The 27,319-nt window shown below is 43.1% G+C and overlaps 3 protein-coding genes and 1 long non-coding RNA gene across 5 annotated transcripts; all 4 read right to left on the bottom strand.

The window, feature by feature from the left end:
- Positions 1-737: 737 nt before the first annotated feature.
- Positions 738-10,043, bottom strand: LOC135099225 (trypsin-3-like). 2 transcript variants are annotated; one of them, XM_064001657.1, is made up of 7 exons: positions 9,894-10,043; positions 8,882-8,996; positions 6,072-6,137; positions 5,266-5,497; positions 4,040-4,167; positions 2,229-2,410; positions 738-1,961 (listed from the first exon to the last, which is right to left on the bottom strand). In XM_064001657.1, the coding sequence occupies exons 2-7, from the start codon at positions 8,913-8,915 to the stop codon at positions 1,767-1,769; spliced, it is 837 nt and encodes a 278-aa protein (XP_063857727.1). In that variant the 5' UTR covers positions 8,916-8,996; positions 9,894-10,043; the 3' UTR covers positions 738-1,766. The 2 variants fall into 2 exon arrangements, with proteins under 2 accessions (XP_063857727.1, XP_063857728.1); XM_064001658.1 differs by lacking the exons at positions 8,882-8,996; positions 9,894-10,043 and adding an exon at positions 7,520-7,674.
- A 740-nt stretch (positions 10,044-10,783) lies between these two features.
- On the bottom strand, positions 10,784-12,650 carry LOC135099213 (uncharacterized). The gene is made up of 2 exons (XM_064001655.1): positions 12,498-12,650; positions 10,784-12,295 (listed from the first exon to the last, which is right to left on the bottom strand). Exons 1-2 carry the CDS (start codon positions 12,503-12,505, stop codon positions 11,206-11,208), a joined length of 1,098 nt encoding a protein of 365 aa, XP_063857725.1. The 5' UTR covers positions 12,506-12,650; the 3' UTR covers positions 10,784-11,205.
- Positions 12,651-17,078: 4,428 nt separating this feature from the next.
- LOC135099174 (uncharacterized) lies at positions 17,079-26,989 on the bottom strand. The gene is made up of 2 exons (XR_010267767.1): positions 26,648-26,989; positions 17,079-17,431 (listed from the first exon to the last, which is right to left on the bottom strand). It is a non-coding gene; the product is annotated as an uncharacterized LOC135099174 (long non-coding RNA).
- Positions 20,290-23,345, bottom strand: LOC135099171 (uncharacterized PE-PGRS family protein PE_PGRS54-like). The gene is made up of 2 exons (XM_064001647.1): positions 23,197-23,345; positions 20,290-23,030 (listed from the first exon to the last, which is right to left on the bottom strand). Exon 2 carries the CDS (start codon positions 23,015-23,017, stop codon positions 20,480-20,482), a length of 2,538 nt encoding a protein of 845 aa, XP_063857717.1. The 5' UTR covers positions 23,018-23,030; positions 23,197-23,345; the 3' UTR covers positions 20,290-20,479.
- Positions 26,990-27,319: the final 330 nt, after the last annotated feature.

Raw genomic sequence — 27,319 nt, 5'->3', positions numbered from 1 at the left:
TAAATGAGCCGGAACGACATTCATTGGTGGGCGTGTGTGATGAAAGGCAGTAATCACTTGAAGGCGCGACGAGACAGACTGACGTATGTGTAACTGCTACGTGGACGGTAAACCTTCAAGTCAATCAGCTGATCCGGCTTGATTTATTCGGCTCACATTCCCAGTACTTCCACATCCATTATTATGAACCCTCCGGATAAGCTTTGGAAATTCCTTAAGTTTCATATTTTCCTTGATTTCTGTGTTTATATGAACTGACATCGTTAATGAAAGTGTTCCCCGTACATGCAGTAGATACCTCAAAACATTTTTTCTCTTATTATTCTTAGTTAATATATATTGTAAATTTCCTTGAAAATCTTAAATGACTTATTTGTAGGCTAGTAAATTCTAAAACTCAATAAGGCAAGTAAAAATGGGAGAATTACCAATGACTAAACGTATTTTCTTATCGTCACTGGCATTACCACACACTTCACGTCATCAGTTCCAGCACAGGGTTATTGTATTGCTACGTATAAAACTTACAGGAATTACCTTTATCATCATGGTTACTATGTATTCATTCTGAGACGCCGAAACACACATAAGGGATGGAATGAATACAAGGTACATAGTACCAATATATCTACTGCCACTACATTCTTTTGTATAGATTGGGCCCATCACTTTCTCCTGTTTAATGAAATATGGAAAAAAAAATATCAGGTACTGATAAAAGAAAAAAAAACTGCTGATCCTTTTATTTTTTTTTATTATTATTATTATTTTTTTTAGTATATGGCCAAACCCCCTCTCCATCATTTGCAGACGGAGCTAAAAATGTGAATGATATGTATAGGAGTGTGGACCACCCCGTACGGGATCACCGGCCAATATAGATAAACGGATATTTATATATAATTTTTCATTCTATTTTTCACTCTTTTCAACTCCATTTCTTGTTTTCTTTTTTTTTTTTATCCTGTTTATTGCCTCCTAATACGTTAATCCTTCCTTGCTCTCTCTTCTCTAAGCTTAGGGACTAGGGATACGATAATGTGTAGGTTATTGGTTGCCTCAATCCCTTCACCAGTTTCTGATATGACTCAAACACACTAGTTCAGTTGTTACGCAAAGCTCCCGTCAAGCCGTTCACTTATCATCGTCATCAGTAGACATGTTTGGTGAAGGACATAATTAATTTTCTCTCTCTCTCTCTCTCTCTCTCTCTCTCTCTCTCTCTCTCTCTCTCTCTCTCTCTCTCTCTCTCTCTCATTATCCAAATAACTAATTAGTCTAGTTATTGTTTCCTCCACTTCATTACTCATTACACTGGCCACAACAACAACAACAACAACAACAACAACAACAACAACAACAACAACAACAACAACAACAATAATAATTATAATAATGATAATGATAATAATAATAATAATAGCAATAGTTCAGGTAACAGACCTCAAAATAATAATAAGATGATAAAATAGATAAATAAATAAGATACATAAAATTAAGAAGAGAAGAAAATAAGGGAAACTGTAAATTGTCATGAAGCCAACACGTACTTGACAGTCCCTGCATGAAACATACCTACCTATTTCCACCTATCATCCTTATCCATGAGATTGAACTTTTGAAGCTCCCTAGTGACTTAACACAAAGAAAATTAATGAGCAATAGTCATGTCCCTATATTATTTTGCACTCATTCTAAACTTAAAACATTCTAAACTTAAACATTTTAAGAACTTAAATGGGAAACCTATTTCGATATTTTGTATTCTAGACTCCTTCATGCTCAGGCCAAAAGATATCATCGCCGATAACGTTGACGAACCACTCCAAGTAGGGAAGCACGTCCATATACAGTGCAGGTTTGTTGTGTACAGCACATCCCTCGCGCCACGAGAGCACGGCGCTCAGCACGTACTCCTGGTTGTACGGGTCATAACAGATCAGGCCCCCGCCGTTGTCACCCTGGCCGAAGAGCAGAGGGGTCAAATTAACTGAGAGACTAGAGAGGCTTAGGCTATGGAGATACCTATGACGTTTTCACAATGATGTTCTCTCTTACGTTCCTGAGAGAGAGAGAGAGAGAGAGAGAGAGAGAGAGAGAGAGAGAGAGAGAGAGAGAGAGAGAGAGAGAGAGAGAGAATAAACAAATAAGAGATTTTCAGAATGAGGAGAAAACGGCAGGCATGTAGAAGAGAGCGTCACTCCGCTGCACCACAGCCAGTGACTCACCGTACAGAACCCGACGCCATAATGCACGCTGCCGGCACAGACGGCGTTTTCGTGGATGTACATATTGTAAGCCCTCTCACATTCCTCAAGAGGTCGAACAGGCACACTAACGTATCGCAGGGTATTGGACATGTTCCTTCCTTCCGTGGTCGTCCCCCAGCCAGCCTCAATACACCTCGTACCTAGTAAGGCGTGTAGGGAAGATGAATATATATAAGTGAAAGAAGTGACTGAATATTGATAAAAGCAAATGATAGCTAAGCGTGTAAATATATAGATAAGTAGATAGATTGATGTAAAAATGACAGACAGACATACAGATAAGGTAGGTAGATAAATTTAGAACAAGGAGATTGGCGAACAGGTAAACAACAAACAAAGAAAAAATAAATAAACACAAACAGATTGATAGAAAAGTGAACAGACAGACAGACATACATACTAAATGAACAGGAGAGAGAGAGAGAGAGAGAGAGAGAGAGAGAGAGAGAGAGAGAGAGAGAGAGAGAGAGAGAGAGAGAGAGAGAGAGAGAGAGAGAGAGAGAGAGAGAGAGAGAGAGAGAGAGAGAGAGAGAGAGAGAGAGAGAGAGAGAGAGAGAGAGACGAACAGATACAGATAGATATACAGGCAAACGGATAAATAGACATACAAACGGAAAGAAAGACAGACTATAAACAGGTAGACAAACATGCAAGGGCGGATAGACAGACAGACAAAAGGTAGACAGATAAAGAGACAAAAGGTACATAGATAAACAGAGATAGGCAGTTAAAAAAGAAAAAAATAGAAAAGACAGCCAAATAGAAAAATATACGCATACACAAAAAGGGAAACAAAAGCGAAAATTTGACAAAAAAAAAAAAAAACATATGGACAGATAAATAGACAGACAGATAAGATAAAGAAATACACAGGCAAAGAGATAATTATATATACGAGTATCATTGCTTTCTCCCCCCAAAAAGGAGGGTGGCCAAGACAAGGCACACAACTTTCACATTCACATTCATTCACACCACTCAACAAGCCCTTGGCCCCCACGGAGAAGAGAAGGTACGAATATACCTGACAAATAAACAGATAAACAGAGACAGACAGTGACTTCTCGTGAGTATATCAGATAACTCTCATGAATCCTGCACATGAAAATGACAGAATCAGAATGAGAGCACTAGAAAAAAAAAATACAGTTTATCCAAAAATTCTTATGACTGTTCAGACAAAGTAAAAAAATAAAAAAATCCCTATTTATATTTTCTAGTGAAGGGAATTTTCTTGTGGAAATGGACAATATGTTTCATCACTTCTTATTTCCTTGTCAATCTATCGTCGATTAGTTTACTTGGAAATTTTGAAAGATTGGTCTGCACGCAATCCCGGAAGGCGAGAGTGGGGAAGGTTACGATTGATTTTGCTATTAAAAACAAATGTAAGATGCGAAAAATGCTTTCTCTGGGTTTGAAGGGTTGGCTGGAGGAAGGCAGTTCACGGGTTAGGGTAATAGTGATAATAGGGTGATGGTGGTGGTGGTGATGATGCTGCTACTACTACTACAACTACTACTATTACTACTACTAATAATAATACTACTACTACTACTACTGATTATTATTATCATTATTATTATTATTATTATTATTATTATTATTATTATTATTATTATGATAATGATACAACAACAACAATAACAAGAGTAACGGCAACAACAACGCCAACGCCAACACTAGCACCACCAGTAATTACAGTAACACACAACAACAGTAACCCCGGGCGGGCAGGCAGGCAAGCACCGGGCAGCTCGAGACGTTACCAATGATGGTGAAGGTGCCGGGATCGAGGATTATCCGCTTGGTGTAATTGTCGATCCTAACTTCGTGGGTGAGATGCAGGAGCGCCACGTCGTTGATGTAAGGCGTCTTGTAGCCTATCCAGTGTGCGCTTGGGGTGAAAGATAAAGCAGAGCATCACCAAATCAGAAACATGATAGTTGTTTCTATATAATTCATCATGAAGAAAATAAGGAAAAGTGTTTTCTGATGTTTTGAACACTTTCACTGCATGTTGCCGTGAAAATAAGAAAATAGTGTTTTCTGAATATCTATATCCCTTTGGCTATGCATGTCACCACCAGCATAAGGAAATCAAGTGCTTTCTGATCATTCAGAAAGTCAACGCATTCAGTTGCAAGTCAACGTGAGAATAAAGAAATAGAGTTTCTTGATAATATTTAACCATTTTACTGCTATGGTTGTACTTTGTTACCATTGTTTGCATGGTTGCAGAGAGAGAGAGAGAGAGAGAGAGAGAGAGAGAGAGAGAGAGAGAGAGAGAGAGAGAGAGAGAGAGAGAGAGAGAGAGAGAGAGAGAGAGAGAGAGAGAGAGAATTTCTTATTTCTTTTATCGGCTGCAAAACCATTTAAGAGACAAAAATAAGTGTCTAAAAGTTAGGTGACTATGGGAAACGTTATTCAATAAAAAATTAACAGACGTACAAAGAGTTGCTTTAGTTGACAGTGTGTTTACAAAATATCTTTCTCATTTTTGCTGGAAAGATAAAGTGAGGAAAACACACAAAGTGACGATAAACTTAGTGGAAAAGAGTGTTCTGCATGACATCGTTAGACATGTCTGAAGACCAAAGTGTGGGGCACGAGGCCAGCCAGTGGTGTCGTGGTGGATGTGAGGTGCAGCAGTGACTCCAGGCCTCCTATTCTTAACGCTTTGGCCTCTCACCGGGACTAGCATTCTCAAAGGCCATAGCGATGATTACTTTGGCTCGCACGACATTTTATTATTATTATTAGTATTATCACTATTATTATTATTATTATTATTATTATTATTATTATCATTACTATTATTATTCCGTTAATACATAATTTTTTGCTAAATCATCATTAGGATCATGAAAACTCTCGAAAATCCAAGTAGTTTCCAGCAGAACCTGTTAGTCGAGATAAAGCTCCTAAGGTTTAGGCAACAAATCATAATGACGATGTACAAACAATGATAGGAAAATAAAGGTTGCTGGCTTACTGAACAAATTCGGGATGAATGACGATGTTGTCAACTTGATGCCTTTGCTCAGTGCCCTCTTCAAGGTCTCTGTTATACTCGCCGCTGACCACCTGCAGATACTCGGGTCTCTCAGAATCGACGCAGTGGGCGGCGGTGAGCACCCACTGTTTGGTCACCAGTGCGCCGTCACACTTGTGCCAGCTGCTCTGCGTGTTGTGCAGCTCCAGGGTCACCAACCACGGAAACTCGCCTGCATAGCGCATCAGTTTGTCAATTACTGAACCCTCTAATGCTAATAACAGTATGACATATGTGTTTATTTTTATTTTTTTATTTATTTATTTTTTTACGAATTTAATGAGAAAGAATTAAACTAGGAGAGCTAAAATATTTCACAAACTTTATCACTTTGTTGTCAGTGGCTTTCTTCAAGCTCTAAACTCACGTCAAACTATTTTCCTTAACTTGAAGAGAAGCTACAGCAGTCACACTCAGAGTTAGGCATGAGCTCCAGTGCGTGGTGGTTACTCCTGTTTGGTGTATTACAGAATAACACGCGTCTCTCCCCCCCCCTTTTTTTTTTTTCAGGTAACACAAACTTCATTCTCATGTGTGATTATCGTCGCCATTATTGCTGTCAACATTTGTTAAAAATAATGTGGTGATAATGACACAAGTAACAAGGAAACACACTATTCTAACTTAACCATAAGAAAACACCTGCGTTTGTTAGAGTGGGACGGACGTGAGGCCCCCCAAAAAATTACTGTATAAATAAGGGAACAAATGACAGGATTAATCTTGACTTGCACTGAGCCTCTCACCTCTGGTCGCGTTCTGACCACCGGCCAAGGAGAGTCTTCGCGCTTCTGTTGCCGCCACCGTCAGGCCTGCCCCACGCCAGCCACCAACATGATAAATAATAAGAAAAAATATATAATTAGATACATCCTTATTGCTTTGGTCATTCAGCGCAAGTTCGCCTCCATCTTCCATCCATCACCAATCAAACAGCAGCCAGCAACTTCCAGAAAAAGCTGAGGAACAGTACAATAGTAACTGGAAATGCTGTGGGTAAAAATGAGAATAAACATAACAAGGGTGTGTGTTAGCACTGCATGGTCAATACTTTGTGTTACGTGGACCTGTGCTGCTATCTGGTCAATTCACTGCACACTGCGGCGCCTGTCATGCCACGTCTGAGTAACACAAAATATTAAACGAAAGAAACATTTTGAGAAGTGGTCTCACATCACATACATGGTTAGTTTGTCTATTTTTGTTTTTTATTTATTTATTTATTTATTTATTTTATTTTGTTTTGTGTTGATTTGCAGTTCTAGTCGTGGCAAGCATTAGGGACAAATCGCAGCCTACAGAATGTGTCAGTGTAAGCCCATTCTCTTTATTCTCTCTAAGTGATCCGCGCCACTAACACCGATATAGTACTGCGGCGCCACTAATGGCTCCGTCACTGCGCATTGGCATCCTCACATCAATACAAACTTTAATGAGGAATGAAAGTAATGGTGACAGTCTCTCTCTCTCTCTCTCTCTCTCTCTCTCTCTCTCTCTCTCTCTCTCTCTCTCTCTCTCTCTCTCTCTCTCTCTCTCTCTCTCTCATAGTAATGCATCTTGCAGTCTTGTGATTTGTTCCTGCTAACATGGTAACTCTGGAAAGTGAGTGGTGGTAACCGTGAGTGAGTGAGTGTTTATAAGAATTGGAACGGAAGCTAATGGGCCATGACAACACTAGGTAGAAGTCAGATAAATGAGTGGGAGAGACGGCATAAGAAACGAGTGAAATAGGACTATCATGTTACGTTGCTTTTCGACTGCAGTTCTTCTCTGGTTGAAAGGCAAGACAATGCATGATTAGTACTTCTGCGTGGTTGCCTAATTTTCCTTTTCTTTTCTTTTCTTTTTCCACTCAGACGAAAGATTAGTGTTTTCTAAATAGGCAATAATGAAAGTCTTGTGGAAACTGTACACTCTCCCGCCAAGTTGGCTGCAGACAAGAGATACAGGACCATAATAATCTGAAGCACTTCTGCGCCGCACCTACACTACTTTCAAAAGGCTCTAATTGAAGTTACACGTTCTTTTAAGGGTGTTTTTTTACGGTTCTAGTGACAAATTAACAAATTATTAACAGATGAAACACTCGAGAAAACCCGGCTAACCTTCTCTGTGGCCTTTTGAAAAATATTCGTGGTGAGAAACCATACCGTTTCTTAATACTGGCTACACCACTGAAGGAGAAGGAACTCACACACTACAAAAAGCGCTGAGAACTTCATGGTGGACGCTCTCTTACTGAGGGAGAGAGACGGCCAGCGGGTCTGTTATAGCGAGGCCCTGGGACGCGAAACACCTACTGACGTTGCAGTATCGCGGGACCAAAGGTGTTGTGTCAGATTCAGGAGGGAAATTACAACACTGATGCATGTTATCAGTACCGGACACCAAGAATACGAGAATTAAGTTCGATAACATTAATCATATTTCCCGAACCTTGAAGAACGATAAGGATATTGCGATAAAGATTTGATTCAGACGATAATCCGATAACACTTTTTTTTTCAGTAAAACTATAAAAGGAAATATAAACCTTCTAAACCAAGAGGAAATGAATACCAGAGCTAAATCCAAACTTGAACGTTTCATAAGAACATAAGAACATAATAAGAAATAAGGGAAGCTGCAAGAAGCGACCAGGCTTACACGTGGCAGTCCCTGTATGAAATATACCTACCTATTTCCACCTACCATCCCCATCCATAAACCCGTCTAATCTTCTCTTAAAGCTCCCTAATGTTCTAGCACTAACAACATGATTACTGAGTCCGTTCCACTCATCTACCACTTTATTTGAGAACCAATTTCTTCCTATCTCTTTCCTAAACCTAAATTTTTCAAGCTTGAACCCGTTATTTTTTTGTTCTACCCTGGTTGCTTATCCTAAGAATTTTGCTTACATTCCCATTGTTATACCCCTTATACCACTTAAAGACTTCTATCAGGTTCCCTCTTAAGCTACGTCTCTCTAAAGAATGTAAATTTAACAGCTTCAATTTCATTTCCAACAAATTTCAAAACCCTTTTCGTAATTTTAGATTTATTTGTCAATTAATTAGTTTGTTCTGTTTGTTTATTTATTTATTTATTCATTTATGTATTATTTTTTTAAGAGAATTTTCTTTTGGGACTGGAATCTTTGGTGGGGCTTTTTCTTGTCTCTCTTTGCCTTTGGCCAGAATCCCTCATAAACAACACAATACTAATAAAAAAAAAAAACAGCCATTATACCTTTTCCCTTCCTTCCTTCCTTCCTTCCTTTCTTTCTTTCTTCTTAACCCTTGTCCACATTTTGATTCACCAGATAACTGTTATGACGGAAACTAACAAAGATGTGGTTACACTCAGCAAACTGTCAAACACACGATAATTTATCTATACTCAAACCAAGAGTTCATGTAAAAAAATAAATAAATAAATAAAAAAAAAAGGAATAATCATTGACGAGCTGATACCTCAAACAAAAACTAAGGCGAGAGAGAAACCACTGAACGAGGCAACCAGTGGATATCGTGAGACGAAAATGGTAATAATGATAATCTACGGCAGTATTTACCAAGGAGACGCCCACAGTGGGAGAAGTGGGCCATGATAAGACGTCCACGTGCATTCCCACTCTCTTTGTCATCTTCACAGTCACGTTTACAAGACAGACCTCCACTCTTGGCCTCCTGGGAAAAAAAAGGGTCGATGTTAGTAGTAGTGGTAGTAGTAGTAGCAGTAGTAGTAGTACAGTAGCAGTAGTAGTGGTGGTGATGGGAGTAATAGTAGCAGTTGTAGTTGTTGTAGTTGTTGTTGTTGTTGTTGTTGTTGTTGTTGTTGTTGTTGTTGTCTACGTAATTCTTGACTTGGTTTTGGACTGCACTCTTTATTAATTGGCACCTTCAGTAGATCTTCTGTTTCCCCTACCTTTTTTTTTTCTAGGCCAAAACTCCTTCTATCCCAAAAAAAGTAGTAGTAGTAGTAGTAGTAGTAGTAGTAGTAGTAGTAGTAGTAGTAGTAGTAGTAGTAGTAGTAGTAGCAGTAGTTGTAGTTGTCGTTGTTGATGTTGTTGTATAATCACTGTCGTTATTATTATTATCATTGTCATCACGAATTCGCTACCAGAAAAGCGAGTAAGCATTTAAAACGTAACCATGGAATCCCAGCAATATCAACTAATAATTCAATACTACACCACACCTTAACGCAATAAATCATGCATGAGTGCGGTAAGAAGGTTGTCGTTTAGTTCTTGCCAGCATGATGACTGGCTAAACTATGTAGAGCTTGCAGGGGAAGTGTTGTGGTGCTATGTGTATGCAGGTAGTCTGTTTGTAATAGGGGTAATCCAGTCACCACACCCTTACCTGACCTCAACCATTCTGCTGCCTTAGTCGTCCTACGTTAACCTTCCTAGCACAGTAAAAATCGTTTGCATGGAGACGCAGGAATGAAAAGTGAGAAAATATAAGATTAATTTTCTATTTTAATGGGGCAAAGGTTTTTACGAGAATTTAGCACAAAACATAAAATCCAGTACGCGTATTGAAGAATTTTTTGTCCAGCAGCGAAAGGATTAAACTGACCTTATGAATCGTGCCATCATCACACTCCTGTCCCGTCAGTCTGCAGTCTGCCTCCTGCTCATTGTAGACAGGCGTGATTAAGGAAGCTAGAAAGTCATACTTCCTTGTACGTGATGCTGCTCAGCCTGACAATGGTAGTAAGGTGGAAGTGTTTTGAACTCGTGTCTCGAACTCCTTGACTGCTGATGGTTCGGGTTCAGACTTAGATTCTCTCGTAGATTGAGAGATGCGTTGCTGTGCTCGTCCAGTTTTATAATTTCACTTCTAATTCAAAATAACTATAAGAGATATCCATCTGTTCGTAGATATCTAGAAGGAAATTCTTTTTGATCCTCGCTTGGTGAAGAGTTAATATAAAACATTTTTTATAGTGTTTCGCATCAGTTATGATATGTAACTGAAAAAAGTAGATAAAAATTAATCTGCTTTACCTTTCATAATATTTCCATGTTACCGATACCTTTTTATCACACACACACACACACACACACACAAACCAAGTCATCCGCCAATGAATTGTTCACTTAGGATTAGACGATCAGGGCCAATAAGTGTTTAGGAATGAGATCAACACGCCTCAGACCACACTACAGGTCAGTCAGGTAGTTAGTGAGGACACCATGAAGAGCAACACATCCATGCATTAAATTTATTAGCCTCAAGTAAAACAGTCTTAAACAAAAAAAAAAATACGTAACTACAAAAATGGTAAAAACAAAAACACCGCGCTGCTTCATCTCAGTAAAGTTTGAACCCTGAGACTCCGAAACCTTGATGAGAATCCAAAACAGTGAACCAGAAACGCGAGGTTGTTGTTCAGCGTTCAAGACTCATTGCATTATGAATCACAGTTTTGAGAAGAGAATGTGGAGGTGCATTAAAATCTCTACTGTACATTACACTCTTTGTTTACTTATAGTATACCAAGAGGGCTGCAATATATATTATACACACATAGACTGTAAGATGCTCCACACGAACAAGTCACAAGTTACTGTGCACCCAAAGATACTCCGAGGAACTTTACAATGTGCTTGCCATGACGAAAAGAAAACCTGAATGGATACTTGTTGAGCCTGATATGTTTAAAAAAATGTTAAGGATTCTTCTGAGCTAAGTAGTTAAGATTATAACCCTGCTAATTTATTAAAGAGCGCTACCTCTCTCACCAAGAAACTGCCGTGAGCCGGGGTCGAACTCACAACCCTTGAGGAGTAAAGATTGAAACGTAAAAGAATAGGGAATAAACAGATAACTCTAAGCATCCTAGCGTGGCATCATCTAAGGAAGACTGTGCCATACAGGACTGATCTTAAAACACGGGAGTGACGGATGGAATAGGTGGCAAAGTGGTTCCTCCTCCTCCAGATCCTCCACCTGATCCTCCTCCACAGCCTCCTCCTCCACCCCATCCACCACCACCACCTGCACCTCCTCCCCATCCACCTCCAAATCCACCTCCAAATCCTTTACCCTTTTTCCCATCATCTGATCCTCTTCCTTGAGAACCGCCGTCACCACCTCCAAAACCTCCTCCACTTCCTCCAATCTGGGAACCATCACCGCCTCCAAAACCTCCTCCACTTCCTCCAGTCTGGGAACTGTCACCACCTCCAAAACCTCCTCCACTTCCTCCAGTCTGGGAACCATCACCGCCTCCAAAACCTCCTCCACTTCCTCCAGTCTGAGAACAGTCACTGCCTCCAAAACCCCCTCCACTTCCTCCAGTCTGGGAACCGTCACCGCCTCCAAAACCTCCTCCACTTCCTCCAGTCTGGGAACCATCACCGCCTCCAAAACCTCCTCCACTTCCTCCAGTCTGGGAACCGTCACCGCCTCCAAAACCTCCTCCACTTCCTCCCACTTGGGAACCGTCACCGCCTCCAAAACCTCCTCCACTGCCGCCAATTTGAACACCGTCACTGCCTCCAAACCCGAATCCACTTCCTCCAATCTGTCTTCTTCCGTTCGATGCGCCATATGAGAAGGTCCAAGCCCCAACGCCTGGCTTGTTGGTGAGTGACCCGCCACTGTGGGAGCCATCGACGCCTGGCTTGTTGGTGAGTGACCCGCCACTGTGGGAGCCATCAACGCCTGGCTTGTTGGTAAGTGACCCGCCACTGTGGGAGCCATCGACGCCTGGCTTGTTGGTGAGTGACCCGCCACTGTGGGAGCCATCGACGCCTGGCTTGTTGGTGAGTGACCCGCCACTGTGGGAGCCATCGACGCCTGGCTTGTTGGTAAGTGATCCGCCACTGTGGGAGCCATCTACGCCTGGCTTGTTGGTGAGAGAGCTGCTCCTCTCACTGCGCCTCAGGTTCATGGCCTCTCCTTGGGGAACACCCGCCGCCAGCAGGAGCACCAGCAAGGGGGCCGCTGATGCCCACCTGCCCATGATGAACCTGAAAAATAAGAGAGACATGAACATAAGCACGTGAAGCCAAATGTGCTTATGCCTCGCTCTAATATTTTTACTATGTTTATCTCACTTTCAACGCTGTGTAAAGATTTGTGGCTAAAACTAAGAATAAAATAACTCCTGCAATTAACTGTAAGCTCTTCTGAAAGGCTGTGCAGTTTGGACGTGAAGGCAAACACACTTACTTCATCATGGTCCGTGGGGTGTGTCGCGTGAGTGAAGTTACAGAACGTCTCTCAAAGTCTGCAAGGAGGAGACGCCAGCTGCACACCAACTGCCTGTCAGCGGCACTGCCCGGCACTTAAAAACACGCTGGAACCTTCCCCTTCTCCCTTCGTGTTTGTCTTCACTGCCGCGATTCCGAGAAATTTACTGATGCGTGTCCCGTGCGACTCGCCCTCGCATCCTGCTGAGTCACTTCCATCCTTCACACGACGCGGTGATGGGCGAACGTTGCACATGACAGCCAAAACAAATGACTGCCTGTTGTTATTACACGCGAAGGTAAAATTTCCCGTAAAATTTGAGGGCAGCACTTGATTACACGCATCCAACAGAGAACTTACTGACTTACTGGACTCTCCGTATGTGTGTGTGTGTGTGTGTGTGTGTGTGTGTGTGTGTGTGTGGAGGGATCACAAATACAGGTGGTACAGACTCCTCCCCTGCGTTCCCACAACCACAGCTAACTAAACACGTAGGAAGTGTCCACATATCCTGAGCGGCCACTACGCAACACATTCATTACACACACCCACGCAGATTTACTCTTAAACAGTTCTCTTACCCACGCCAAGCAAACAAACAGTAAATGCCATGCTAGTGACTCATGTGGACATCCCAGACATGAGGCTTCGAGGTAATCTATGCAGAAATGAGACAAGCGAGACCTGTGGTGATAAGGCGTAGTTCCCCTGCATACATAAAACTATACTGCGCCCTCTCCTTCATTCTCTTTGTCGCCGCTAAAACGCTGGATGAGAAGAGAAAACACAACCAGTGACGTAAGCTGCCGGTTAAGGAAGATACAAACAGACGGCAAATAAGGAAGAAACAAACCTTACCTTCCCCGATCCCATGACGTGTATTAACGGGGAATTCAATGGGAAGTTTAGCAGTAGGTGGAGGACATTGAGAAGTAAACACAAGCCTCTTTTTCCCAGTGCCTGCTGCACCCACGTAACCTCGCCTCACAAAGTCTTTCCTTCACGGGTGGCTGCAACATGACACACACTACCATGGCAAGGGAAAGTTCGATTTCTTAATGATATGAGAGATGAATGAAGGCCTTTTTCCCATTGCCTGCAGCTACACACGTGACCTCACCGGAAACTGTCCTTCCTTCATGACTGATTGCAGCACGGCGGTGGAAAGTTAAGTTTAGTGATCTATTAGTGGTGCTGTATGCCCATGTGCTCTCTCTCTCTCTCTCTCTCTCTCTCTCTCTCTCTCTCTCTCTCTCTCTCTCTCTCTCTCTCTCTCTCTCTCTCTCTAAAGAATATTTACATGCAGAAAAGATAAATACAAATAACTCTAGTTTATTTTTGACAATAAACAATAATAAATAAACAAACATTCAAACAGACAGATGCTCTTCCTACACGATTTCAGGATTTTCAAATATCTTTTTTTTACTAGTTTGTATAGGAACATATTAAACATTCTCTCTCTCTCTCTCTCTCTCTCTCTCTCTCTCTCTCTCTCTCTCTCTCTCTCTCTCTCTCTCTCTCTCTCTATCTATCTATCTATCTATCTAGCTAGCTAGCTAGCTAGCTAGCTATCTATCTATCTATCTATCTATCTATCTCTCTCTCTCTCTCTCTCTTTCTCTCTGCGAAAAAGAATGACATTTTTTCTCCCAATTAACGTAAAATAAAAAAAAATTAAGACAATCAAACAGAAGGCACAGTGCTGCCAAGAATAAAATTAGGCGTTATTTGGTGGTATTGTGGGGAGGCAGAGCGATCCGAGCTGAGCAGCACTGCGTGAGCTGTCCCGTCACTCACCCAGCTGGAAGCATATTCTCAAACGACTATGTTGGTAAGGGCTGCAAAACATGTAGAGCACAGTGCAGTAATAAAGGATCAATCACTGTAAGAATGGCGGAGAATGGGAACATCAAGGGGTACATAACCTTTCCTTGGAGTAAAGCCGCACACACTTAAGGCGGGTTTGCGAGTCACTTTTATGAAAATAAACAGTAGAGGAATAAGTTTAGAAGAGTATCAGAACACCAATAAACACTTTAATTGCTGATGACAATCATCTGTAATTTGAGTCACTCCAGAATATTTTACCGGGCAGAATGTGAAACAGCAAGCACCTTAATTAATCTCTTAATCTGAATCGCTTATTCATTATGAAATTACCTCTTGATTTCTTTTTAGAGAGAAAATGACTGGGTATTTTTTTTATTTGATCTTGCACTTGGTCTGCCTCCCTTGTGAATAAAAAGAGGGAGACAGAGAAAGGAAATATTGCATTACTCCATCACTCCTTTCGTTGCCTCTGATAACTTTGAAAATCATGTCGAACTTGTCCCACGTCAATGAGTAAGGACGAAGCACAACAGTGAGACATACACATGAGCTCATCATGTATCCCAGTAACGCCACATTCTAGTGCTCGCCACGCTACTTAAAGAAACTAACAACTCCAGATCACAATCAGGCCTGTTGGTGATTCTAACAAGTAACAGAGGTGCTGGCCAAGGGACCCCACTTGATTCGGACGAGAATCTCACAGTGATGAACAGGTGACAAACATGAGCCATTCTCTCTGTTATCCACTCACACCAGAAAAACCAGCATGGCCACCACAGCGAATAACTCGTCCATTGAATTCATATATGTATGTGTGTGTGTGTGTGTGTGTGTGTGTGTGTGTGTGTGTGTGTGTGTGTGTGTGTGTGTGTGTATATATATATATATAGAGAGAGAGAGAGAGAGAGAGAGAGAGAGAGAGAGAGAGAGAGAGAGAGAGAGAGAGAGAGAGAGAGAGAGAGAGAGAGAGAGAGAGAGAGAGAGAGAGAGATCGTTAGATACACATGGATAGGCAACACAGAAAAAGGGAGTGCAAACAGAGGATGGATAAAGGAAGAAAGACAGAGGCGGAGGAGAAATGGAAGACGAAAGAAGGACAGTTTCGAAATATCTGTAATAATACTTACCCCGATCATATCATACATTAAGCAAATACATCTTAACTCTCTTTGATTACTAGTGTTACCAAAAGAATGACAATCTCTCTCTAACTTAGGATTTTTCCTACAAGAACCATTACGTCAGCCACAAAGCTGTTGTTACATAAGAATATGAGAAAACAAGAAGAAACGAGAAGCCATCTGGTTTAACGTGTATAACCCAAAGCAAGGAAAGCTGCAAGAACCCATCAGTCTCACACGCGGCATTCCTTTTATAAGACATACCTGTTTTCTGTTGTTCTTGTAGTCATTTCATTATATACTTTTAACTTTTTTTTTTTCGGGGGGCGGGGGGACAGATGATTTAACATATCCTCACGGCTCGCTAAGGAGGCGCGCCACAAAGCTTGGGAAACATTGATTTCTAGTGTTATCTTTCAAACTTAATGTGCTCTATGTTAAACTTTTAGAACTATCTTTCACTATTACAGTGTTATCTTTCTATATTATAGCACTATCTTGCAAAGTTGTATTGTAATCTTTCAGAAGTCCTGTCTTGTCTTTCCCACATTATAATCCAGTTTGACACAAGACCATTTCATTAAGCTGAGGAGCCATAACAATCACCGGCATAAAGCTGAGGCGTGTTCCCTGCTGTACAGTTGCCGCAGGAACTCATGTCACGTGTCTCTAAATACTGTATCTATAATTCGAATGCAAATTAATACATGGACCAATGAACGGCGTTGTTAAAAGCTCCGCAAAGACCAGCAACTGAAAATGTTATCAGCGGAGGGAGTTGCCTGATACTGCTTTATGACTGACACTTTTTGGTTCATTCCTAAACGCTTTGTTATCGAACCACGACCACGTGTAAAGGCCGCATAGATGATTAGTGGGGTTCTCACGGTTGTTTTCCTATATTAATGATATAGAATGCCTGTTAAGCAATTACCACAGTCATGAGAGCATCCTTAAAAACCAGCAATCTTATTCCATTAAAGTTTCGTTCAGTCACTTCATATCTCGTCTTCCGTATCATGTGACACCATCGCTCGCCGCTAATTGAGGTCAAGCAAATATATTTTAATGTAAGGAAGCAAGCAGGATAAAGCAGGATCAGCAGTTGTTGGTGCTAATAAGCCATTAACATATCAAGCTCAAAAGAATCAGGAAAATTGAATGTCATTTGCTTGCCATGCTGCTAAGAGTCATACAATAAGTATCAGTCACTAGTCAGCCAGAGAAATTTCACTGCATGGAGGTCAAGTCTGGTGTTTCTTGCCACTCTTCTGCCTCTCTGATGCTCCCCGTGCGACAAATGATACTAAGAGAAAGAAAAGAAGAGAAGGAGGAGCAACGACGACGACGACAACAACAACAACAACAATAATAATGATAATAATAATAATAATAATAATAATAATAATAATAATAATAATAATAACAACAACAACAACAACAACAACAACAACAACAACAACAACAACAACAACAACAACAACAACAATAATAATAATAATAATAATAACAACAACAAATAACACCACACAAGTTTTCAGCAGTGCGGGTGTCACCAGACCACACATTACACAAAGGCTCATGTGAATTGAAAAGGACCTCACATAAAATTTTCTTTATTGAACACAAGTGACAAGTCAACTCTGGAACAAGGAAATCATGAGAGACCAAACACATGAGTCTCCAGATGGCTGCTCCTTATCGCTTCCCGCTGTATCCTGTGCCACTAAAGAATGAGGCACTGTCCCACTCAATGCTGGAACCGGTGTTGCCGAATTCATCATCGTTAGTGAAGGAAACGTCACTGGGATGGGCCTCTTGATTTTGTCTCAGGAGGTGGTCGACTTCACTGTCGTTCTCGTTGGCGTGAGGGAGAGCGGCAGAGAAGACTCCAGTCACTGACACCACCACCACCACCACCACCACCAGAAGATAAATCCTCCTACTCATGGCTTCCTTTTTGGGGGAGAAGACAAAAGCCAACTATTAATAAACCCTTTAATAGTCACTTGGGGATTTTCATAATAGAAAATTATTTTTTTGTTTTTATCTTATATTTTCGATAATAAGGAACAACTTTTATTTAGATGTTTTTTTTTTTTCATATTATTTATAGGTTTCATAGCATGACCCTCAACAATTTTGTTGATATACCAGGACATGGTAAAAATAACTTATACATTATTTCTTCCTATGCAGTGACAAAAAAATGTAGATTCTCAAGAGTAATATACTTTTTGTTTTAATAGCTTCTAAAATCAGATGAACTAGATCTGCAGTAAATCTTGAAGCTCCATTTATGAGGCTTATTCTTCACATACTGTCTTAGTGTCCCAGCCTTTGTATCCTTGTAGGGCACCATCACCTCATCTACACTTTGGTGATTACTTCCCTCTGTCTTCTTACACTGTCTGCGAACCATTTCAAACAGAGACCTTACTTTGTGAAACTTATCATTTTAGGTGTCCTTTTCATGGTTGTCAATAACATATAAATACCTTTTACAGGCATTTGAACCTTTTTGAACTCATTATATCAGCCACAAGTGGATACCTAAAATGTACACTTCAATAATCATCCATTGATGGTAACGGGCATATTCCCATGGAGAGTAACAGCCAAAAATTTTTGCATTTCCCCTACAGTTGTACACATACTACGTGTTGTTTCCTGAACTGAAAACAAATTCGTTAGTTGTACAACAAGATCTACCAATTCAGGAGAAAAAAATGAATTGGTGTTGAAAAATCGTCTGGGACAGTAAAATCTTTCTCTGATGGGTAGGTGTTCTCAGTATTTCTTTTTTTCCAAAGCGTTTCTCTTGTGGGATCCTTGACATGAGAGGCTGGTGTGTCATTTTTCTCAATAGGAACCAATTTAGCCTGAGGTGTTTTCACTTTACGTTTTTTGGCACAGGGTTGCACTGTTGAACCACTTGGTATTTGCTCATCATCATTTGAAAGATCACTGACCACATCACCTGAATCATTCTTATTTATGTTAGCAGTGAACTCTGGGTCATTGACATCATCATCACCATCATCAGCAAGCCTGAATCATCTTCATCCTCAGGTATGACAGCTCCTAAATCTCGTTGTTTCCCATAAAAGAGGTGAGAATTAATTTTCCTAGAATATTTAGAAAATGTCAACTATATTTCTGAATTTTATGGTTAACTCTACAATTTTGTCTACGTACCAACCAATGACTTTCTTTTTACCGTAAACAGGCTGCTCAACAAAATTGTAGGGAACATTTCTTAGTCCAGTACTTTATCAGGATATATTTTTTTTCAGGGCTTATCATCATATCAACATGATCACTATTGTTTAAAATTTGAAATAATATCACATGAATATATCTCCTATTTGTCTCATTCACTTGGTTACCCACGGAGATATCTTCGTATCTCTCTCTCTCTCTCTCTCTCTCTCTCTCTCTCTCTCTCTCTCTCTCTCTCTCTATATATATATATATATATATATATATATATATATATATATATATATATATATATATATATATATATATATATATATATATATCCCTTTCTACGGAGAGGAAGTTCATTTTTCCCTTACTTACTATACAAAGCATACGAAAGGAATTAAACAGAAAGCACTTTGTTGTAAAAAACAAAATTAGGCGTTATTTGTTGCCATTGTGGGGAGGTAGTGCGGGCCGAGCTAAGTAGTGCTGAGTGAGCTGTACTGAGACCCACCCAAAGCGTCTCCCTCCGTCCATATTAAATATATACATATATATATATATATATATATATATATATATATATATATATATATATATATATATATATATATATATATATATATATATATATATATATATATAAAACATCAAGATATTTAAATTTACTTAATTTATTCCATTATTGTATCCTTCATTCACTATCCTCGTCATGTCAAGTGACCTCATCGCTCGCCGCAAATTAATGTCAAACTAGTATATCTTAGTGGTGGGAGGCAAGCAGGTCACACAGGGAACAATGGTCACACTGTAAGTGGCTTACGTGTGCGCCTGAAGACCTTGCATTTTGCATCGTCATGACTATTCTCCGTTTGCCTAGAACACCACAATAACCATTCTTGCGGGGAATGGGGAGGTGGCACTGTTACTGCCACATCAGTCTCTTATTTTTCTGGGCAAATAGCAACCGATTCACACCAAATCCTTAGATCGTCGCGTGAGGACGTTAAGTCGGCACTGTGTGACATCCCCTTAAGTAAACCATTAACATATTGAGCACAACGTCAATATCATGAATATTGACTTATTATCCGTATTGTACTTGTCATGTTGCTGACAGAAAAGCAATAAGCATCAATCACTATGCAGTACAGTCAGCGAGAAGCATTTCACTGCATGTGAATAATCTGATTTTGTGTTGCCACTTTCCAGCCTCTCTGGCGCTGATCAGGCGGCAAATGATAGTACAGTAACAGAAGGATGATGGTGATGAAGAAGAAAGAGGAAGAGGAGCAGCAGCAGCACCAGCTGCATCAGCAACAACAACAACAACAACAATAGTAACAACGACAACAGGAACAAAAACAACAACAATAACATTAACTATAACTACAACAAAAACAAACACAACGACGATAGCGACAACAACCACCACCACCACCACAAGAACAACAACAACAACAATAACATAATGATAATAGTAACAATAATAATAATAATAATAATGATAAGTAACAGCAGATGGCCCCACACGAGTCTTGAGCAACGCTCGGAGTATCACGAGACATTACACATACAATGGATCAGGTGAACAGAAAAGGACCTCACATGAATACTTTTCTTTATTGAACACAAGTGACAGGGCAACTCTGCAACAGTGAGAACATTACGTAGAGAGCAAACACTTTAACTAGAGAAAATACGCTGGACAGAATTTTATTGAATTATTCAACTAACACACAAGGACACAGCTCAGCAACACCACTGCAATTCTCGTTCTTCTGCAGGGAAATGAGGTTAAGCATCGCCGCTCCTCACATTCACTCGCAGGCCCCTCACACCGCTACCGTCAGAGGTGTAGGCGCCCCCGGTAGCCCACGCGCCTCCGTCACCCCCGCCGTAGCCTCCCCCGCTGCCCCCGACCTGCACTCCTCCCCCAGGGCACAGCACCCCGGGTTTGTTGGTCAGGCATCCCCGACCTCCGCTTCCTCCGCCTCCGCTAAAGCCGCCGCCTCCTCCACCTCCGCCGCCAAAGCCTCCGCCTCCTCCTGATCCACCTCCGAAGCCTCCGCCTCCTCCTGATCCACCTCCGAAGCCTCCACCTCCTCCTGATCCACCTCCGAAGCCTCCACCTCCTCCTGATCCACCTCCGAAGCCTCCGCCTCCTCCTGATCCACCTCCAAAGCCTCCGCCTCCTCCTGATCCACCTCCAAAGCCTCCACCTCCTCCTGATCCACCTCCGAAGCCTCCACCTGCTCCTGATCCACCTCCGAAGCCTCCACCTCCTCCTGATCCACCTCCAAAGCCTCCACCTGCTCCTGATCCACCTCCGAAGCCTCCACCGCCTGATCCACCGCCACCTGATCCACCACCACCACCGAATCCTCCTCCAGATCCACCACCTGATGATCCACCTCCACCAAAGCCTCCACCTCCCGATCCACCACCACTGTGACCACCACCACCACCACCACCAAAACCTCCACCTGATCCACCACCAGATCCACCACCACCACCGTGACCTGCACCACCACCTCCACCTGACCCTCCACCACCACCTCCACCTAACCCTCCACCACCACCGTGACCACCACCACCACCGTGACCTCCACCTCCACCACCACCAAAACCTCCACCTGATCCACCACCACCGCCGTGACTTCCACCACCACCACCACCAAAACCTCCACCTGATCCACCACCACCGCCGTGACTTCCACCACCACCACCACCAAAACCTCCACCTGATCCACCACCACCACCGTGACCTCCACCTCCACCACCACCGTGACCTCCACCTCCACCACCACCTAGCCCTCCACCACCACCGTGACCACCACCACCACCGTGACCTCCACCACCACCACCACCATGACCACCACCACCACAACCACCACCACCACCGCAGCCACCACCACTGCCGCCACCACCTCCAAACGAGCCACTGATGGATCCTGAGCCAGAGCCAGAGCCACTGAACGATCCACTCGCTGAGCCTGAGCCTGATCCCTTAGAGCCACTGAAGGAGCCGCTGACGGATCCTGATCCTCCTGATCCCTTAGAGCCGCCAAATGAGCCGCTAATGGAGCCAGACCCGGACCCCTTAGAGCCACCAAGTGAGCCGCTAACGGAGCCAGATCCGGATCCTTTGGAACCACTGACGCTGAAGGAGCCGCTCCAGGAACCGCTGCCGCTTCCGCCGCCGCCGCCAAGGTTACACAGGTGGCACGGTTTCCGATGCGCCTCCCTGGTGGCTCGCGACAGGCTGGCTTCCTCCTCGGCCACCGCTGCCGCTCCTCTGGCCGCCCGCCGATGGATCTGCCCGAACCCGACGCCTGGCTTGTTGGTGAGAGACCCACCGCCGAAGTTCCCGCCTGGGTTGCCGCCGAAGTTACCGCCGACGCCTGGCTTGTTGGTGAGAGACCCGCCGCCAAAGTTCCCGCCTGTGTTGCCGCCACCGACGCCTGGCTTGTTGGTGAGAGACCCACCGCCGAAGTTCCCGCCTGGGTTGCCGCCGAAGTTACCGCCGACGCCTGGCTTGTTGGTGAGAGACCCGCCGCCGAAGTTCCCGCCTGGGTTGCCGCCACCGACGCCTGGCTTGTTGGTGAGTGAGCCGCCGCCGCCATGGTTGTGACCGTGGTTGTGATTGCCATGAATGCCCTGTCTTCTTACACGGGAGGAAGTTGCGTGGTCATGGCCAGTATGGTCGTGGCCAGCATGGTCGTGGCCATCGTGATCGTCGTGTCTTCTTACGCGGGAGGAAGCTGCGTGGTCGTGGCCAGTATGGTCGTGGCCAGCATGGTCATGGCCATCGTGATCGTCGTGTCTTCTTACGCGGGAGGAAGCTGCGTGGTCGTGGCCAGTATGGTCGTGGCCAGCATGGTCATGGCCATCGTGATCGTCGTGTCTTCTTACGCGGGAGGAAGCTGCGTGGTCATGGCCAGTATGGTCGTGGCCAGCATGGTCATGGCCATCGTGATCGTCGTGTCTTCTTACGCGGGAGGAAGCTGCGTGGTCGTGGCCAGTATGATCGTGGCCAGCATGGTCATGGCCATCGTGATCGTCGTGCCTTCTTACGCGGGAGGAAGCTGCGTGGTCGTGGCCAGTATGGTCGTGGCCAGCATGGTCATGGCCATCGTGATCGTCGTGCCTTCTTACGCGGGAGGAAGCTGCGTGGTCGTGGCCAGTATGGTCGTGGTCCGCGTTGTCGTGGTCAGCGTTGTCGTGGTCGCCTCGATTTTGCTGGCGACGGATGTCTGAGCCACGTTCAAATTGCGCCTCAGCCAGCACCGCCATCGCCGCCAGCAGCAGCAGCAGCACAGCACACCTGTGCATGGCTGCTCCACGCCTGAAAACAACCAACTCCGTGAACACTTTCTCATATAATGACTGCACTAAACCCACTATATCATCACGTTGTCATGAACAGCATCACACATCTACAGGACCCATGGAGAGCTGTAGCATTCACAACATGACATCTACAAGCAAAACTATCTGATCAAGACACTTACAACGTGAGAAGCGGACCAGAGTAGGAGGACAGCGGCGTGCAAGGTGAGGCGTGTGTCGACTACCGTACAGGGCTGAGGATGCACCCTGACTGCCCAGGGCCACACACCACACTCCTTAAATATCCTCCTGGAAATGCTGCATAATTTACCATCCGACTGACCGATTGCTTTGGATATTTATTTAGGCAACAAGGGTGAGTCGGCAATGTTTGAAGGATGGTAACTTTGGGGGGCGTTCCGAGAAGGAGGGGACAAGCGAGGCCCGGCCATGTATGACGTCAGCAGCGGGAAGTCCAGTGTCTGTTAATGGGTCTCGTTGCGCGGCGGCCATCAGAGGTCAGCGCTGCAGGGCCGGTTGGCGAGGCAAGCCAGACCAGACCCTTTGTGATGCCACGGCAGCTAATTGATGGACTGATTGACCGACTGACTGACTGAGTGTATGGCTAACTGACTCACTGACTGACTGACTGACTGACTGATTGACTGACAGCGTATGTCTAATTAACAGACTGACTGACTGAGCGTATGGCTAGCTGACTTGACTGACAAACTCACTGGTTGAGAGTATGGCTAACTGACTGACTGACTAACTGACTGACCGGCTGGCTGAGCATATGGGTGACTGACTGACTGACTGACTGACTGACAGAACGTATGGGTAACTGACTGACTGAACATATGGCTAACTGACTGCCTGACTCACTGATTGCCTAAACGTATGACCAACTGACTGAATGACTGACTGAGCGTACGGCGAACTGACTGACTGACTGACTGACTGACTAACTAACTGAGTACGGGTAACTGACCGACTGACTGACTGACTGACTGCCTGAGTGAATGGCTAACTGACTGAGTGACTGGCTGGCTGGATAAAAGATTTGCTTTAAAAATACAGCGTAGGATATGTTTTGATGAGGAGGATGAAGATGATGAGGATTATGACAATGATGATGACAATGATCAATTTATTTGCTTATTTACCCGTCGAATTATAGATTTACTGCAGAATTCAAAAAGGATATGAGGAGTTTATAAAAGACATTCACTTATCTTGCTTTACTCGTAAGCGGCATTGGGCACCCTTCGATGCTACACATCATTATCAACCTACATAAGAGATCAGTCGTACATCACGCCGCACTGGTTTGAGGCGTCTTGGCGGGAATGCTGGGTTACTAAGCCCAACTCTTATCTTAAATCTCGTGTCCATTCTGTGTTTAACGAGCCAAACGCGATAACCACTGCACCGCGGCTCGCTGTCTTACTCAAACATGGCCCGAATGAAAATGTAGCGAATGTTTTAAATTTTCCTGCAAACAACGAAAATTGTCTCTCTCTCTCTCTCTCTCTCTCTCTCTCTCTCTCTCTCTCTCTCTCTCTCTCTCTCTCTCTCTCTCTCTCTCTCTCTCTCTCTCTCTCTCTGTCTGACCCCATCGCTTCCTGTCTGGAATATCCCCACACCAATATGTTCATGCGCTTCCTTCCCAGAACAATGGCACAGCGAAGGTCGGAGGGAGGGACGACAGTGACCGACAGGGTGCGTGGTGAGGCAGACTCCTGAGCACCAACTAAAACATTCCCTTCCCCCCCTCCCGCTAAAATCTCCATAAGCATACATAACTTTAACATAACCTAGGGCACCATTCGGCTCCTGCATGGGCCGTTCCTACAATTAGATGCTCCCTCACATGTAAAATTTTTGTCCACGTATACCCGCCTGTGAAAAATTAGTGTTTGTTTATTATCTTTTTTTTTTTTTTAGTAGTAAGATGCCGACTGTCACCTCAGTCGCTTAAAGCTTCCTCTTGACGTAAGATGATGGCGGTGATGGTGCTTGTGGCGGCAGTGGTAATAGTAGTAGTAGTAGTAGTAGTAGTAGTGGTAGTGGTGGTGGTGAAAAAGAAGAAGAGGAAGTAGAACGAAAGAAAGAGGTAAGCAAGAAACACCAAGAAAAAGGAAAGCAAAAAATAAGGAAGAAAAAAGAACAAGAAACAACAACAACAACAACAACAACAACAACAACAACAACAATAAAGCGTTCTAGAATCTGAACCTACAAGAGTACGTAGGAGAAATAAACAAACATAACATACACGGAAGAAATCCTTGACTACACTTACCCTCCACTGACCAGTCTCCCCACTACCGTTGTTCCAGTGACCACGCTGATAAAACTATAGACTAGCCCCCCCCCCTCTCTCTCTCTCTCTCTCTCTCTCTCTCTCTCTCTCCCAAGACGAGGTACAATCAGGTTATTGCTTCGTGGACTGTTTGCACTACGTGGTTCAACAAGCGTGGAACAGTGGAGTGGTTGCCAGAAAGCATTCGTGAAACGTCTTTCCATCCTGGAGAGAGAGAGAGAGAGAGAGAGAGAGAGAGAGAGAGCTCATGATAAGTGTTTCCATGAAAAAGAATTCACTTAAAGGATTAAATACATTGCTTAAAAAGTGACGGTCAGAAAACCGGATGCAGTTTGAGGGTAACCAGTATGTGATTTACAACAAGTTGACTATCTACCTACCTGTCTCTCTATCTATCTATCTATCTATCTATCTGCATGTCTGTTTATCTACCGATATATATATTTCCCCTTGAGGACGTCCACATAATAAGGGTTATACATGTCTGATTCAGAAAACACATTGATCTCTTTCTCGATCCTCCACCCGCCTATTTTTGGGGATGGCATCAGGAGCAGGCTTTATTTAATTTTATTACAATTTATTTTATGTTTTTTTCCCTCCCTTTATTTTTTCTTGCCTTTGTCCGGTCTCCCTAATCTTCGTCGTCAGCTTATGAGCCCATCTTTATACGGGGTCGCTGTTTTTGATGAGCCGCCTCCAATTTCCTCTGGTATCTAGTCCCTTCTCTCTCGTGTCATCTTGTATGCAATCTTTCCATCTAATCTTGGGTCTTCTCTCTCTCGGGCATCTCCACAGCTCCTGCCTCGGTATTCTGTCATATGGCTTCTCTAGATCTATGAAAACCATATGTTGTTCCTTATGTTTTCCTCTGTATTTTATCCGGTCTCCCTAATATTTTTTTTCTTTTTTTTATATAAGGGCAAATAATAGTAGGAATTTGAAAATCTTACGAGGAAAGGTGAGGTTGTTATCATGAAGTTTCTTGCATAAGCCTGTCCAAGGTGCCTCGCTCTAGGGCCCTAAGTGTTTTGGTTTCTCACGAGGGCAAAGCTTTAAAGCGTACAAAGAATATCAAGCGAGTTTTCATGATTGACTTTTCCTATTGACAGTGTTGACTAGTCATGAAAACACTTTTGAAACCCCCGATAACTTCCACTAAAGCCAGTTCGGTGAAGATAAACTTCTGAAACACGAAGGTTAGCTCTCTCAAGATGTCTCCGGGTCTTGCACAGCTGTCAAGTGGCTTTCCTTTTAAAAGACATGAACACCCGACAAGATTTACTTAGAAGTTGAAGTTTACTTACGTGACGCGGAGGAAGAAGAGTCCTGAGGATAAGGAGGAGGAGGAGGAGGAGGGTAGGGAAAGAAGAAGAAGAAGAAGAAGAAGAAGAAGAAGAAGAAGAAGAAGAAGAAGAAATAATTGGTCAGAGGTGAAGGATAGAAAAAAAAAAGAGAGAAGGGAGAGGAAAACAAGGAACGAAAAGAAGGAGGTGGAAGAGGAGAAGGAAGAGGAGAAGAAAAAGGAGGGGAACAGACACATCAGCTGCTGCACGCTCACACCAAGGGAATACCGTGAAGGTCACTGCGCTACTCGACTGAGCAAGTGTAAATAAAATACCAGAGCCATCTATGGACTAGCATTTAAACTCACGCTTGGCCCACCTCGCTCAAGGCCACATTAAACTTACGTTTTCCCTTAAAATTTTTAGTATTAAATCCTTATATCGATATTCTTTTCGAGCTCATCTTGATTGTATACATTGTTTATTGGTTAGACTCAGCAAGACTCGTATTCTGAGACGCTTCGGACTCTTTTAAGGACCAGATGAGATAATTAGTCAGGTTTTCGTTGCTGTTTTCCAGGCGGTTGTCCGGAATCATCCCTAAACAATCACTAGGATTATAAAAAACACCATTGAAAACACATTTAAACCAAGGCCTTTTTATTGTAGAAGTCTGGGTGAAATAAGTGAAGC

The sequence above is a fragment of the Scylla paramamosain genome, chromosome 4 (assembly GCF_035594125.1).
Source record: "Scylla paramamosain isolate STU-SP2022 chromosome 4, ASM3559412v1, whole genome shotgun sequence".
NCBI classification, from domain to species: Eukaryota; Metazoa; Arthropoda; class Malacostraca; order Decapoda; family Portunidae; genus Scylla; species Scylla paramamosain.
This window is presented reverse-complemented; position numbering and strand designations above follow the sequence as displayed.